This window comes from Penaeus chinensis, chromosome 25 (assembly GCF_019202785.1).
Source record: "Penaeus chinensis breed Huanghai No. 1 chromosome 25, ASM1920278v2, whole genome shotgun sequence".
Taxonomy (NCBI): Eukaryota; Metazoa; Arthropoda; class Malacostraca; order Decapoda; family Penaeidae; genus Penaeus; species Penaeus chinensis.
Genome location: NC_061843.1, coordinates 1,254,019 through 1,266,583, shown reverse-complemented (window position 1 = coordinate 1,266,583; position 12,565 = coordinate 1,254,019). Strand labels below are relative to the sequence as shown.

At 46.4% G+C, this 12,565-nt stretch overlaps 2 protein-coding genes across 2 annotated transcripts in view; both read right to left on the bottom strand.

The window, feature by feature from the left end:
- LOC125038769 (fat-like cadherin-related tumor suppressor homolog) overlaps positions 1-5,818 on the bottom strand; it is a 26,435-nt gene extending 20,617 nt beyond the window's left edge. Inside the window, exons 1-11 of the mRNA XM_047632358.1 lie at positions 5,687-5,818; positions 5,147-5,286; positions 4,570-4,811; positions 4,096-4,340; positions 3,543-3,729; positions 3,009-3,237; positions 2,552-2,804; positions 2,167-2,368; positions 1,723-1,894; positions 1,284-1,421; positions 741-905 (exon numbers count right to left, since the gene is read on the bottom strand). Coding sequence (XP_047488314.1) covers positions 741-905; positions 1,284-1,421; positions 1,723-1,894; positions 2,167-2,368; positions 2,552-2,804; positions 3,009-3,237; positions 3,543-3,729; positions 4,096-4,340; positions 4,570-4,811; positions 5,147-5,236 — 1,923 coding nt within the window. The 5' untranslated portion in view covers positions 5,237-5,286; positions 5,687-5,818. The remainder of the gene's footprint in view (positions 1-740; positions 906-1,283; positions 1,422-1,722; positions 1,895-2,166; positions 2,369-2,551; positions 2,805-3,008; positions 3,238-3,542; positions 3,730-4,095; positions 4,341-4,569; positions 4,812-5,146; positions 5,287-5,686) is intronic.
- On the bottom strand, positions 5,699-12,172 carry LOC125038490 (protocadherin gamma-A10-like). Its single transcript, XM_047631968.1, has 4 exons — positions 12,106-12,172; positions 10,234-10,487; positions 6,183-6,335; positions 5,699-5,902 (listed from the first exon to the last, which is right to left on the bottom strand). The coding sequence occupies exons 1-4, from the start codon at positions 12,170-12,172 to the stop codon at positions 5,849-5,851; spliced, it is 528 nt and encodes a 175-aa protein (XP_047487924.1). The 3' UTR covers positions 5,699-5,848.
- Between the last annotated feature and the right edge of the window lie 393 nt (positions 12,173-12,565).

The window sequence follows — 12,565 nt, the reverse complement described above, 5'->3', positions numbered from 1 at the left end:
TCTCTCTCTCTCTCTCTCTCTCTCTCTCTCTCTCTCTCTCTCTCTCTCTCTCACTCACTCACTCACTCACTCACTCACTCACTCACTCACTCACTCACTCTCTCACTCTCTCACTCTCTCACTCTCTCACTCTCTCACTCTCTCACTCTCTCACTCTCTCACTCTCTCACTCTCTCACTCTCTCACTCACTCACTCACTCACTCTCTCACTCTCTCACTCTCTCACTCTCTCACTCTCTCACTCTCTCACTCTCTCACTCACTCACTCACTCACTCACTCACTCACTCACTCACTCACTCACTCACTCACTCACTCTCTCACTCTCTCACTCTCTCACTCTCTCACTCTCTCACTCTCTCACTCACTCACTCACTCACTCACTCACTCACTCACTCACTCACTCACTCACTCTCTCTCTCTCTCTCTCTCTCTCTCTCTCTCTCTCTCTCTCTCTCTCTCTCTCTCTCTCTCTCACTCACTCACTCACTCACTCACTCACTCACTCACTCTCTCTCTCTCTCTCTCTCTCTCTCTCTCTCACTCTCACTCTCACTCTCACTCTCACTCTCACTCTCACTCTCTCTCTCTCTCTCTCTCTCTCTCTCTCTCACTCTCACTCTCACTCTCTCTCACTCATTCACTCACTCTCACACACTCACTCACACACTCACTCACTCGCTCTCTCACCCACTCTCTCACTCGCACCCACTTCCAATCCCTCCAGCTTCACCGTCCTTACCTCAACTATGAGTAGATAGTTATCCTGAACCTCCCTGTCAAACGGCCTCCCTCGGGTCTGGATCACGCCCGAAGTCTCTCCTATCTCGAACATGTCGGTAGGATTCAGGATGCTGAACTTCAGATGTTCATTCAGTTCACTGCCCAGCACGTGCACCATCACCACCTGAAACAGAGGGCGGTTTTTGAGAACGTTGATAATATTTTTTTTTCTTCTCCATATTTCACTTTTCGCTGCAACATCAATCTATACTTCTAATCACGACTTTTACCCTAATACTAATTCGTCCAAATACCATGATGGTAATTCCTTCTGTCTAATGAGTTCCTAATAATAACGACCACTACATATTTACCACCATCGCTTTATCTAATGACTTACTCGTAATATGGATCACCACATATACACCATTATCCATCTTACCTAATCAATTCCTCATAATAACGATAACTACATATACACCACTATCCATTTTTACAACAATGGCTTTCCTTCACTTCACCTTCATTTCTGAACTTCTAAGACTTCAGGAGGGTGCCCTACCTTGTCCACCCGGGTGCTGTTCTCCTCCACGGCCGCGAAGTACTTGTCCTCGCTGAATCTCAGGCCTGTGTTGGGTATCGGTTCCACGTGGATGTTGGCCGTGGTGCTGGAGGCGAACTGTCCGTCATTCACAGTCACCTGGGGAGGGGAGAGATGAGAGCGTTAGTTAAGAGTCAAAGTATGGTTTTGCGTTAGTTAAGACTCAAAGTATGGTTTTGCGTTAGTTAAAACGATCAAATTCGTGCGGTTATTGGCATATACTTGATGATATTCTTTATTCTGTCTTTCTTGACGTCCAAGACAATTATGCTTGTCAACTCAGTTATAGGTCATAGAATTGTAAACCATATATATAATGTTTTCATTTTCTTCCTTGACTTTCATGAAAATGGTGCTTGCATGATATTCGGACACGAAATATGAATATTCAAATACTCACTTTTAGTCGATAAAAACCAGCCAAGTTCCTGGATTCGTTCACGGTAATGAGCCCCGTCTTGGAATTGATCTTGAACTTGCCGTCCTTATTTCCGTCCGCTATTTCATACTCCAGATTAGCCTTGCCATCGAAATCGAGGTCCGTTGCGTTGAGCTGCACAACAGCCACGCCACTGGAAAAAAAAGGTTTATATAGAAATGCTAAAACCATAACCGTGTATATGGTGGTTTACATGGGATTGGATCATTCCAAATGGTATGATGCAACAATATGAAAACATATCATCTTCTTGAAATAAGATATTAATCCATTATAATTATCCCTAAATCCTCTTCTTTACCCTCCTCTTCTTCTTCTAAATCCTCTTCTTAGAGACACTTCAGACACAAACTTTCCAATCTACTCACAAGAAAAACAAAACAAAAAAAACCCCAGCGAACTTACACATTGGTGGGTATGAGTAAGGAAGCATTGTACTCCTGCAGCAGAAACCGAGGGGGGACGTCGTTAATGTCAGTGATGGTGATGGTGACCGTGGCCGTGGTCGAGGCGCACAGTCTCGGGTGGCCGTTGTCGTGGACCTTAACGCTGAAGGTCACCTTGGATACGACCTCGTGATCCAAAGGTCCTACAGTCCTTATAGCACCTGGGGAAATAGGGGAGTCGTGATTACTACCATATAAAAAAAAATGGTAATAATAAAACTTTTATCTTTAACATATATCCTCATATCGTCTTAGTCTAACGTATTCATCAAGTAGATAACAGAAAGAATACATCTTTCTTCCGCACGCATTTCTCAAGCCAGAGCTCTCCCTCGTGACCCTACCAGTCGAGGAGTCGATGGCGAAGTACTTCCTCGCCTCCTCTTCCAAGATGGTAAACAACAGGTTGGCATTCTGGTCCGAGTCCTTGTCCTTGGCAGAGATGACCAGGGGGGTGTTATCCTCCATCAGGACGACCGAGTTGACGGCGGCCGCTTCGGAAATGTGGCCCACGTAGCTGCTCTGGGTGAAGTAGGGGGGGTTGTCGTTCTCGTCCAAGACGTTGATCACCACGTGAGCTGTTGACTCCTGTCCGTTCTGGTGGAGAGAGAGGAAAAAATATATTTTAATAATCTCTGACTTCCTAAAAATATACTATACTCTACGATCATCTATACATTTGAATTCACAAAAAAAAACTTACTTCATTAATTCTGAACAGTAAAAACGACAGGCAAGAGACACTCCTCTCCCTACAAACACACATCCAGCCCTTAGACCTCAACGCCTCTGAAGCCTTACCATCGACGACGCAAACACGGTGTAGTTGTAGGACTGGCTCTTCTCGTAGTCCACAGGGGCGTCGAGGGACACGGTTCCGGTCGAGGGGTTGATGGCGAAGGGGATCCGCCTGGAGTCCACGTTGAGGGAGAACACCACGCCAAGGCGGCTCTCCACCTCCACGATGCCCAGGTAGTCCCCGACGTGGGCCTTTTCGCTCACCTCGAACACGTACTCCTTCTTCAGGAACCTAGAGAGGGGTGGATGCACAGTGATGACAATACGAGGAATTTTCCCTATGGAAATACAAGAGCTGTGACTATGGTAGCTGGGGTTATTGATAATAAAAAATCTAAACTCTCAGGAATACCGCCAATTTTGTAAAGCTGTAAAACAAGACAAGTTTATGTCCCTAACTATACTGCATACACACTATAATATTACAATTCCTCCGCTTCTCTAACATTAAAATACCTCCACTTCTACAACACAACAATCCACACACATATACGACATTAAAATACACCCAGTATTAAAAAAAACGCTAATACGCACCTTGGCGGAGCCCCGTGAGCAATCTTTACATGGATATTGACATTGACGTGCGAGTGCTTGGGCGGCGATCCGTTGTCGCTTCCCCGCACAGCCAGCCAGTACTCGGGCATCTCCTGTCTGTCCACGTGGCGTACCAGGGAGATGATGCCCGTCGAGGGGTGGAGGCTGAACACGCCCCCGATGTTACCTGGAGGGATAGGGATGTTGTTTTAAATACGTGGTGAAGAAAGGAGGTAAACATTATGATTAGTAAGGAAGTCCTTTTCTGAGTTGAATCAAAAGCTTTTGATTAAACGGTGAATGTCCCCTTAATATTAGACTGATAAGGAAGTTTTTTTTCGCGATTTGCTTAATTTCAGAAGATTTTAACTAAAGGGTGAATATCCCCCATAAAGCTATCAGGTAATAAACCCTACCTTAACACCACTAAATTATGAAGCCTTTTAAAACCCCCTTCCCTTCCGCAGAATCCCCACATCTAATGATCCCCTAAAAAATACACCTTCGACAGACGCGGCCGTCGCCCCACACGACGCGACTCGACCCCCCTCACCTGAGATAATGGAGTACGTAATGTCCCCGTTGACGCCCTTGTCCCTGTCGACGGCCACCACCTCCGTGACGGCCGTGCCCACCGCCGCCGTCTCCGTGACCGTGCCGTTGTACAGGGTGGCGAGGAACTGCGGCGCGTGGTCGTTGTAGTCCCGCACGCGGATGATCACGCGCGCGTAGTCGCTCTTGATGGGGATGATGCGGTCCTTCACGCACACGGTCAGGATGTGCACCTCCTGCACCTCCCTGTAGAGATGGATGAAGAGGGTGAGGAAAGGGCGTTGAAGGATGGATGGAGATGGATGAGGAGGGTGGGAAAGGAGCATCACGCAAATATACTTCCTTTCTCCCATTCCCCCATGCTCTCATTCTCCCTCTCTCCCTCAGCCCTCTTCCTCACCCTCCCTAACATAACCTTTCCCTCACTCGTTCCCCAGCGCCCCTCCCTCCCCTCTCCCCCGCCCCTCTTCCTTACCTGTCTAGCGGCTCGTACAGAACGATGTCCCCGCTCTCCGGGCTGACCATGAACTTGGAGGCGGAGGCGACGTGGGCCGTGTTGACGAGCGTGAAGGTGAGGTGCTTGTCGGAGTCGGGGTCGGAGGCGGTGAGGGTGGCGATGGTGGTTCCCGGGGACGTGTTCTCGCCCACCTCCACCTCGTACGTGGGCTCCGAGAACGCCGGCCGGTTGTCGTTCACGTCCAGGACGGAGACGATCACCTGCGAGGGAGCACAGAAACAGTGAATGAGAGAGAGAGAGAAAAAAAAATAATATGTAAACTAATTCGCGTGAAAAAGTATATTGATTCGCATAAGGAAAAAATTGTATATTACTTTCCATATGAAAAAAATGGTATGCTATATTAATTCGCTTCAGTCATCGAACAGATCGATGTTCTACGACACGAGAAAAAAACATATATCATCAAACCCCCTATATCAATAATACATTAATCATCCTTTCATACAAAAAACAAAACTAAAAAACACACACAAAAAAAAAAACACATGACAACACAGGTATATCACAAAACAAGAATATCGTGCCAACCTACCTGGCTGGTGACAGTATACACGCCGTCCGTGACTCCAATAGTGAGGTTGTACAGAGATTTCTTCTCAGCATCCAACTTTCCTGCCAACATGATGCTGCCCGTGTCCCTCCCGATGGCGAACTTGTACTCGTCGTCACCGGCTGGGGTTTGGAGGGCGGAGGGCACGGAGGGGGCGAGGGAGGGGTGAGGAGGGGAGCGAGGGAGGTGTGAGGAGGGGAGCGAGGGAGGGGTGAGGAGGGGAGCGAAGGAGGGGTGAGGGAGAGGGGAGCGAGGGATGGGTGAGGAGGGGAGCGAGGAAGGTGGGCGAGGGAGGGGTGAGGAGGGGGATATGAGGGGAACGGGAGGGGGCGAGAGGAGGGGTAAGGGATTAGACAAGTAAATTATAGGCACTATATGAACACATGGAATGCGGTGTGGGGATCGCATTAGTCTGACAAATCTTTGTATATATATCATGTAAAGAAAGATATGAAAATAAGTGAAATCGCAAAAGAAAAAAAAAAAAACGAAAAACGAAAGACAACATCCCTCGGCACCCACCTATAATATCGAACCACACGCGGTCCCCGTCCTCGTCTCGGGCGTTGATGAGGGTCACGTGCTGGCCGATGGGATCACTCTCGAGCACCGTGACCCGCGCCTCCGCCTCCTCCAGGATCGACGGCGGGTTCTTCGAGTCCTCGGGCACGGGCACGACGTCGATCACCACCAGGCAGGAGCTGGCGTTCGAGGACGACCGTTGTCTATGGCCTGGACCTGTAGGAGGACGGAAAGGGAGGGAAAAAGAAGGAGAGGGGAGAAGGAGGGAGAGGGAAGAAGGGAAGGGGGAATGTTTTAGATTATAGTGATGGTAACAGCTGGGAAGATATTGATGATGGTGATGATAACAGTAATGGTATCAATGGGGTCAATCAAGAATTCGGAATGACCCACGAAAATGTATTCACAAGATTAAACCTAAAACACACGACGAAAAAAGAGAAGAAAAACGAAACACAAGTCTCCACGACGCCCAAACGCTGCGTCAGGGACTCACCGTGAACTCATAGTCCTCCTCAGGGTTGAGTCCGGGCTTGGCGGAGATGATGCCCGTCTTGTTGTGGATCTTGAACGTCCCGAGCCACTGGTCGCCCTCGATGCTGTAGGTGATGTCGCCGTTGTCGTCCTCGTCCTCATCCACGGCCACGACCTGCAGGTACGACCACCGGAGGGTGACGGGGGTGAGTGCCACTCGCTCTCTCTCTCTTTCTCTATCTCTCTCTTCTCTCTCTCTCTCTCTCTCTTCTGCCGCTCATTTTTTTTTTTTTTTTGGTTGTTGCTGCTTCTACACGCGCAAAAACTTCTTAATTAACTTTATGGAATGACACGAGCAGAAATGCTGCATTCTCCGTGCTGCAAAGACCAACAGGTTCGGTTGTGAACGTGTTTGTCTCTCGGGTGCTGGCAAGTGGACAACTCGGCACTTACGTGAATGAATTTGGAAGAAAAAATAAAAATAAAAACAAAATGGAGATCCGTCATGTGAATCATCCGTTGGGGTTCAAGAAAAGTCCAATTCTTAACAAGCAAGAGATCGCATGGTGTGAACGCAACATCTGTCAAAAAGCAAGGAAGACACACAAATGATAAGCTACAAAATTCTAAAATCTAACACTCTAATATCTAAATCAACGTACAAATAAGCATTCTACTTTCCCCGCTTCCCCCACAGGGAGACAAAATACAACACAGATACACCCATAGAAAAAAAAAAAAAAAATTAAGGGAAATCCTCTAATATTTACAATAGAGAGAGAAACCAAAGAAAAAAGAAAAATAAAACAAAATGGAAGCAGAAATGAACCCTTTCCGTGAGATGAAAAAAAAAGAGAGATGAAGCCACTACGCTACCTACAACGTAAACCTTCCCTGGTAGAACCTCCTTACCCTACAGATAGGCACAAACTCCCGCTCCACCTCCTCCTCCACCATCTGCTGGTCCTCAAGAGTCTCCACATGGGGAATGGGAGTCCAGAGGCCCTTCAAGGAGTAGGGCATCGCTCCGGATCCCTCCTCTTCTTCTTCCTCCTCCTCCTCCTTTCCTTTCTCTCTCACCCTTCCGCCCACAGACGCCCACACCCTCGCATTGTCGTATGGGAGGAAGTAGTCAGCATCGAGCGAGGAGGCGTTCTACACGACGATGGGGCGGGGGGGGGGGGGGGGTTAGAGGAGCAAGGTTAGCGCGATTAGTCGGCTATAGTATGGTTAAGAAGCGGGAGTATAACAGAGGACCATAAACGGTGTTGTTGTGTGTTTGTGAATGGCAGTCTGAAGGCCAAGGAGCGCACGTGACAGCTCCTTTCCATTCCAGGGATTTTTGCTGTCAAGTGGCTACATTGGCCTCGTCTGGACATACACAAATGCTAAGTGTCAAGAGAATGAATCATTACAATATAGGCAGAGGGCTGCTTGCAACTACAAGTATTACAGAAGTGTTCTATGATTACATTCTATATAAAAAAGTTAAATACATTAATTAAATTATCTTATCCATTTAAAATATAAACAGCTTCTTGAAACAATTAGAATGTAAAAAAATGAAGAAAAGTGCATCAAACAAAAGTAGAAATTAAAGTTTATATTCATATATTTTAAGGACATCGTGAAATCAACAAATTTAAACATCTAACAATATGCATTTTTTTTTTTTAATTCGTTCTCCTCAAAATGCAGACATCCACTGATTAACCGTCACAACATGATCATTGTAATTTCTCATTCTCTTCTAGCCTCGCACAAGATTATCATTATTTACATCATTCTCAGACACGTTTCAGACTCGAATGCGACCACGTGGGCCGTCGCTGCATGCTCATCCGCCCGGCTGCCGAGGACGGGGAAAAAAAGGGTGGGATGGAAGTGGGGAGGGAGGCAGCAAGAGGGGTGAGGTGGGAGGGAGGGAGGGAGGGAGGCAGCAATAGGGGTGAGGTGGGAGGGAGGGAGGGAGGGAGGGAGGGAGAGAGGGGGAGGGGAGGGGGTGGGGTAGAGTTGGGGAGGGGAGGGAGGGAGAGAGGAAGGGGTGGGATGGAAAGGGATGAGGTTGGAGGGAGGGAGGGAGGGAGGGGGTGGGTAGGGGAGGGAGGGAGGGAGGGAGGGAGGGAGGGAGGGAGGGAGGGAGGGAGGGAGGGAGGAAGTGGGGAGGAAGGGAGGGGACAGGGTGGAGATGGGGAGGTGGAGGGAGGGGATTGGGAGGTGGAGGTGGGTTGGGATGGAGGTGGGGAGGGAATGAGGGAGGGAGGGAGAGAGGGGTTGGGATGGAGGTGGAGAGGGAGGAGGGGAGGGAGGGAGGAAGAGGGTTGAGATGGGAGGAAGGGGAAGTGGGAGGGGAGGAGGTAGGGGGCTAAAAAGGGTGGTGAGAGGGAGGAGGAGTAGGAGGGGAGATGAGGGTGGGTGGAAGAGGAGGTAATGAAAGTAAAGGCAGGAGGAAAGGAAATGAAGGCAAGAAGTCTATGGAGAGAGAAGAAAGGGGAGAGAGAGGGAGAAAGAAAGGCGAGAGAAGGAGAGGACAAAAAAGGGGGGAATGGAAATGAGAGAAAATGAGGAAGCTTCTGAAAGAGGACGAAGAGGAAGAGAAGAAGAAGAAAAGCAGAAGTAGAAAAAGGAGAAAAGAAAGACGGAAAAGGAAACGGGGTAGGGGGCAGAGGGGTAGGGGTAGGGGTATAACTAGTAGTTGCAGTCTCATCCCGCCACACTTTAAAAACCCTCCTGTAATATCACTGTTTTGTACAACAACCAATCTCAATGAAAGGACACTCAGGCGGGGCACCTTCTACGCCCTCCATTTCCCTAATGCAACTTTTATGTAATGTATGACCTCTCCTTTATGTTTCCCCCTGTAGCTCAGAGCCACTAATGGAGAAAAATAAATCCCCGGTAAACAGCACACAATACGAAACGGGGGAAGTGGAAGAAGGAAAGGAAGAAGGAAAGGAGGAAGGCAAAGAAAAGGTAAGCTCAAGGCAAGAAGGAGTGGCGAAAGGAGACATAAAAAAAAGGAAAGAAGGTAAAAAGATGTGAAATGAAAGAAAGGGAGACAGTTGGGGAAGGGTGGAGGGAGAAGGACTTAAGAAAAAAAAAAATACATTCCCCACTTAATTTTCGCATTCGGAGTCTGAAACGTATCTTTATGAGGATACACAAGAACAAACTGCCTTTCTTTAAAATCAAACAGTGATGGCTTTAAAAATATATATAGGCACGTATTCTGTCACTTGAACACGTGTTTCATGCTAAGCTCCGCCATCTTGTTTGAGAGTTAATTCGATTTTGCCTTAACATTACCAACAAAAACAAATACAGGCAAGGAAAAAAACAGAACAAAAACCATTTCTATAACAATGGCAGACTGTAGGTCATACGTACACACCTGACATATGTAAACAAAATACAATAGCATAAAACTGACTAGCACCCCACATAGTCTGTCCCTTCAGACAAATTACTTCTACAGCAAGACAAGAATAAATAGCTAAGTGGTAATCAGTACTTCAACATCACCCTTTAATCAGATCGATACCCAGTTCTCCCGAATGAGTTTCATCAACATTGAACAAATTACAATAGTTGGAACTACTTTGGAGGGCGGATGTTAGTGGAAAGTTAAGAGACAGTTTTCTGTACACAATACACAAACAAATTTGGTTAAATCTACGACAATTGAGGGTACAATGTTATCGGATTTCCATTTCACGTTCCATTTGTTATTACTGTTTATTTTTATGTTATTTCAACATTCCCGAGAACAGCCCAGGCTAGTAAAACGGTGTTAGTGTTAGAACAAGAGCGCTGCAATGGCGCATTTAGACTTTGTTTATACTATGTGATTATCAGGCAAGGTGATGATTATGATGATGGTGAAGAAGACGATGATCAATAAAAGGAGGAAGTGTTTTTTCGATGACATAAAATGGAGGAAGTAAGAATTTCTCCGTAAAAAAAAATAGGAAAACAATGATAAAAATGACCATGACACGAATGAAAGGCCAATCGACACCGACGGTCCGCGAGCGGTGGCGCCGACGGCGGTGCGCGTGCCCTGCTCAACTTACCCTTCCGATGGGCATGTCCTCGACGTACTCCGTGTCCTTGTGCGTGGGCGGCCGCGGCAGGATGGGCACCGAGAACTTGTACAGGCTCTCGAGGAAGGCCGGGGCGTGGTCGTTCTCGTCCAGGACGTTGACGGCGACGAAGGCGACGGAGGAGAGGGACGTCGCCGGGTCCTCGCCGTCGCGGATCGTCACCTCCAGCATGTGCTCGGCGTGCTGCTCGCGGTCCAGCTGCCGCCCCGTCGTCCGGATCTCGCCTGCGGGAGGAGAGGGAAATCGTCAGAACGGTTTGCATTACATCAAAAAAATGTATATATATTTTTTATTTTTAAGGTTTTCGCTAGTTGTGTAAAAAAAAAAAAAAAAAAAAAAAAAAAAAAATAAATATATATATATATATATATATCTACATATATATCTATATATATATATCTATATCTATATCTATATCTATATCTATATCTATATCTATATATATATTTAAAACCTAGTTATTTATTTTGTGAAAGGAGACGTATGTAAGTATGCACGTATTTATGCATGTATATAAACAGAACTTATTAAAATAAAATTCGCTTTAAATACACCTTAAAAAAAAAATGATACTCCTATTCATAAACATGATAGACTTTTGACAAGATGAAGGTAAATATATGCAAATATTTTCAAAATCGGTATTCCGTTTTGGAAAGCGATCGCCGTAGGCCTACGGACACGTAAACATCATCCTCGGGAAGCGTTTATTTTGAGGAAATAAGAAAGGGGGGGGGGGGGGGGTTACAGTTCGTAAAAAGGAGAAGAATAGTTAAGTGAAAAAAAAAGAAGAAAGAAAAACGAAGGAAGAACAATAGCGAAGAAAGACAAAAATAAGGGAAGAAAGAACAATAACGGAGATGAAAAGACAGCGAAAGGAAGGAAGGAAGGAACGAAGGATGGAAAGAAGCGCATGGAGAGGAAGGAGACACGAGATTAACAGCAAAAGAGGAGTAGGAGGAATAGGAGGAGGAGGAGGAGGAGGACGAAGAGGAAGAAGAGAAGGAAGAGGAGGAGGAGGAGGAGGAGGAGGAGGAGAGGACGAGCAGGAAGGAAAAAATGGAGAAGCAATAGAGAAGGATATGGAAGTGAAGAAGAATCGACGGAAAATGTAAGTAGAGTGAAAAGGGAGCGAAAGAGAATGAAGAGATGAAGAAAAAGAAGAAGAAGCATGAAGATATAAAGAAGAAAGAGACGAAGACGGAAGAAGACCGAAGAGAAGGAGGAGGAGAAGGAGAAGGAGAAGGAGAAGGAGGAAGAGGAGGAGGAGGAGGAGGAGGAGCAAGGCAAGGGATGCATGCAGGGCTTTGAGACTAATTAATCCGGGCGGAATGCTCATCTTCACTCTAAATGTAATGAAGCTGCATTAACCCGGGAGCCACCGCGCGGACCCGACTCAAGGGAACAGGAAGGACGGGAGAGGGAGAGAGAGAGAGAGAGGGAGAGAGAGAGAGAGAGAGAGAGAGAGAGAGAGAGAGAGAGAGAGAGAGAGAGAGAGAGAGAGAGAGAGAGAGAGAGAGAGAGAGAGAGACAGAGAGAGAGAGACAGAGAGAGAAAGAAAGAGAGAGAGAAAGAGAGAGAGAAAGAAAGATAGAGAGAAAGAAAGAGAGAGAGAAAGAAAGAAAGAAAGAAAGAAAGAAAGAAAGAAAGAAAGAAAGAAAGAAAGAGAAAGAAAGAAAGAAAGAGAAAGAAAGACACAGAAAGAAAGAAAGAAAGAAAAGAAAAAGAGAGAGAGCGAGGAGAAAGAAAGAGGGAGAGGTGAAGGGTTATTGATAAGGCAGCATAATTCGGCCCACGTCACACAAGACTAGACATATGTGCAATACGGGGATCATATCAAACTGAATCCCTGATGAGGTTCCAACATCGATCCTTGAACCTGTGATCTCACGCTCTCCCCATTTCCCATCAGAAAATTGGGAGGAGGAGGGCACATAATCATTAGATAATCAAAGCCTCTATTACTGGACAGCATGTAAATAATCCCTTTCTAGCACGGTCTAGAAGAAAAAAAAAATGTACTCATCCTTTTTGCCAGTTAAATTATCGTATGTAATTTGCACCCCCCGGACTAGATAACAATTAAATGGAAGTGAATCGTACACGTAAAACCTAGATTGAATAGAAAATCTTATTCGCAAGACCAGTAGCACTCTGTAATCTCAGAATCATATCGGTTCATGCATTGTGAGATAGCGCCTTTAGTGAAACAAACGCACGCATGCACGCACACATGCATGCTCGAACACATACATGTCGGGAATTGAGATTGGGTGCTCTCCTCCTCCTCCTCATCCCCCCT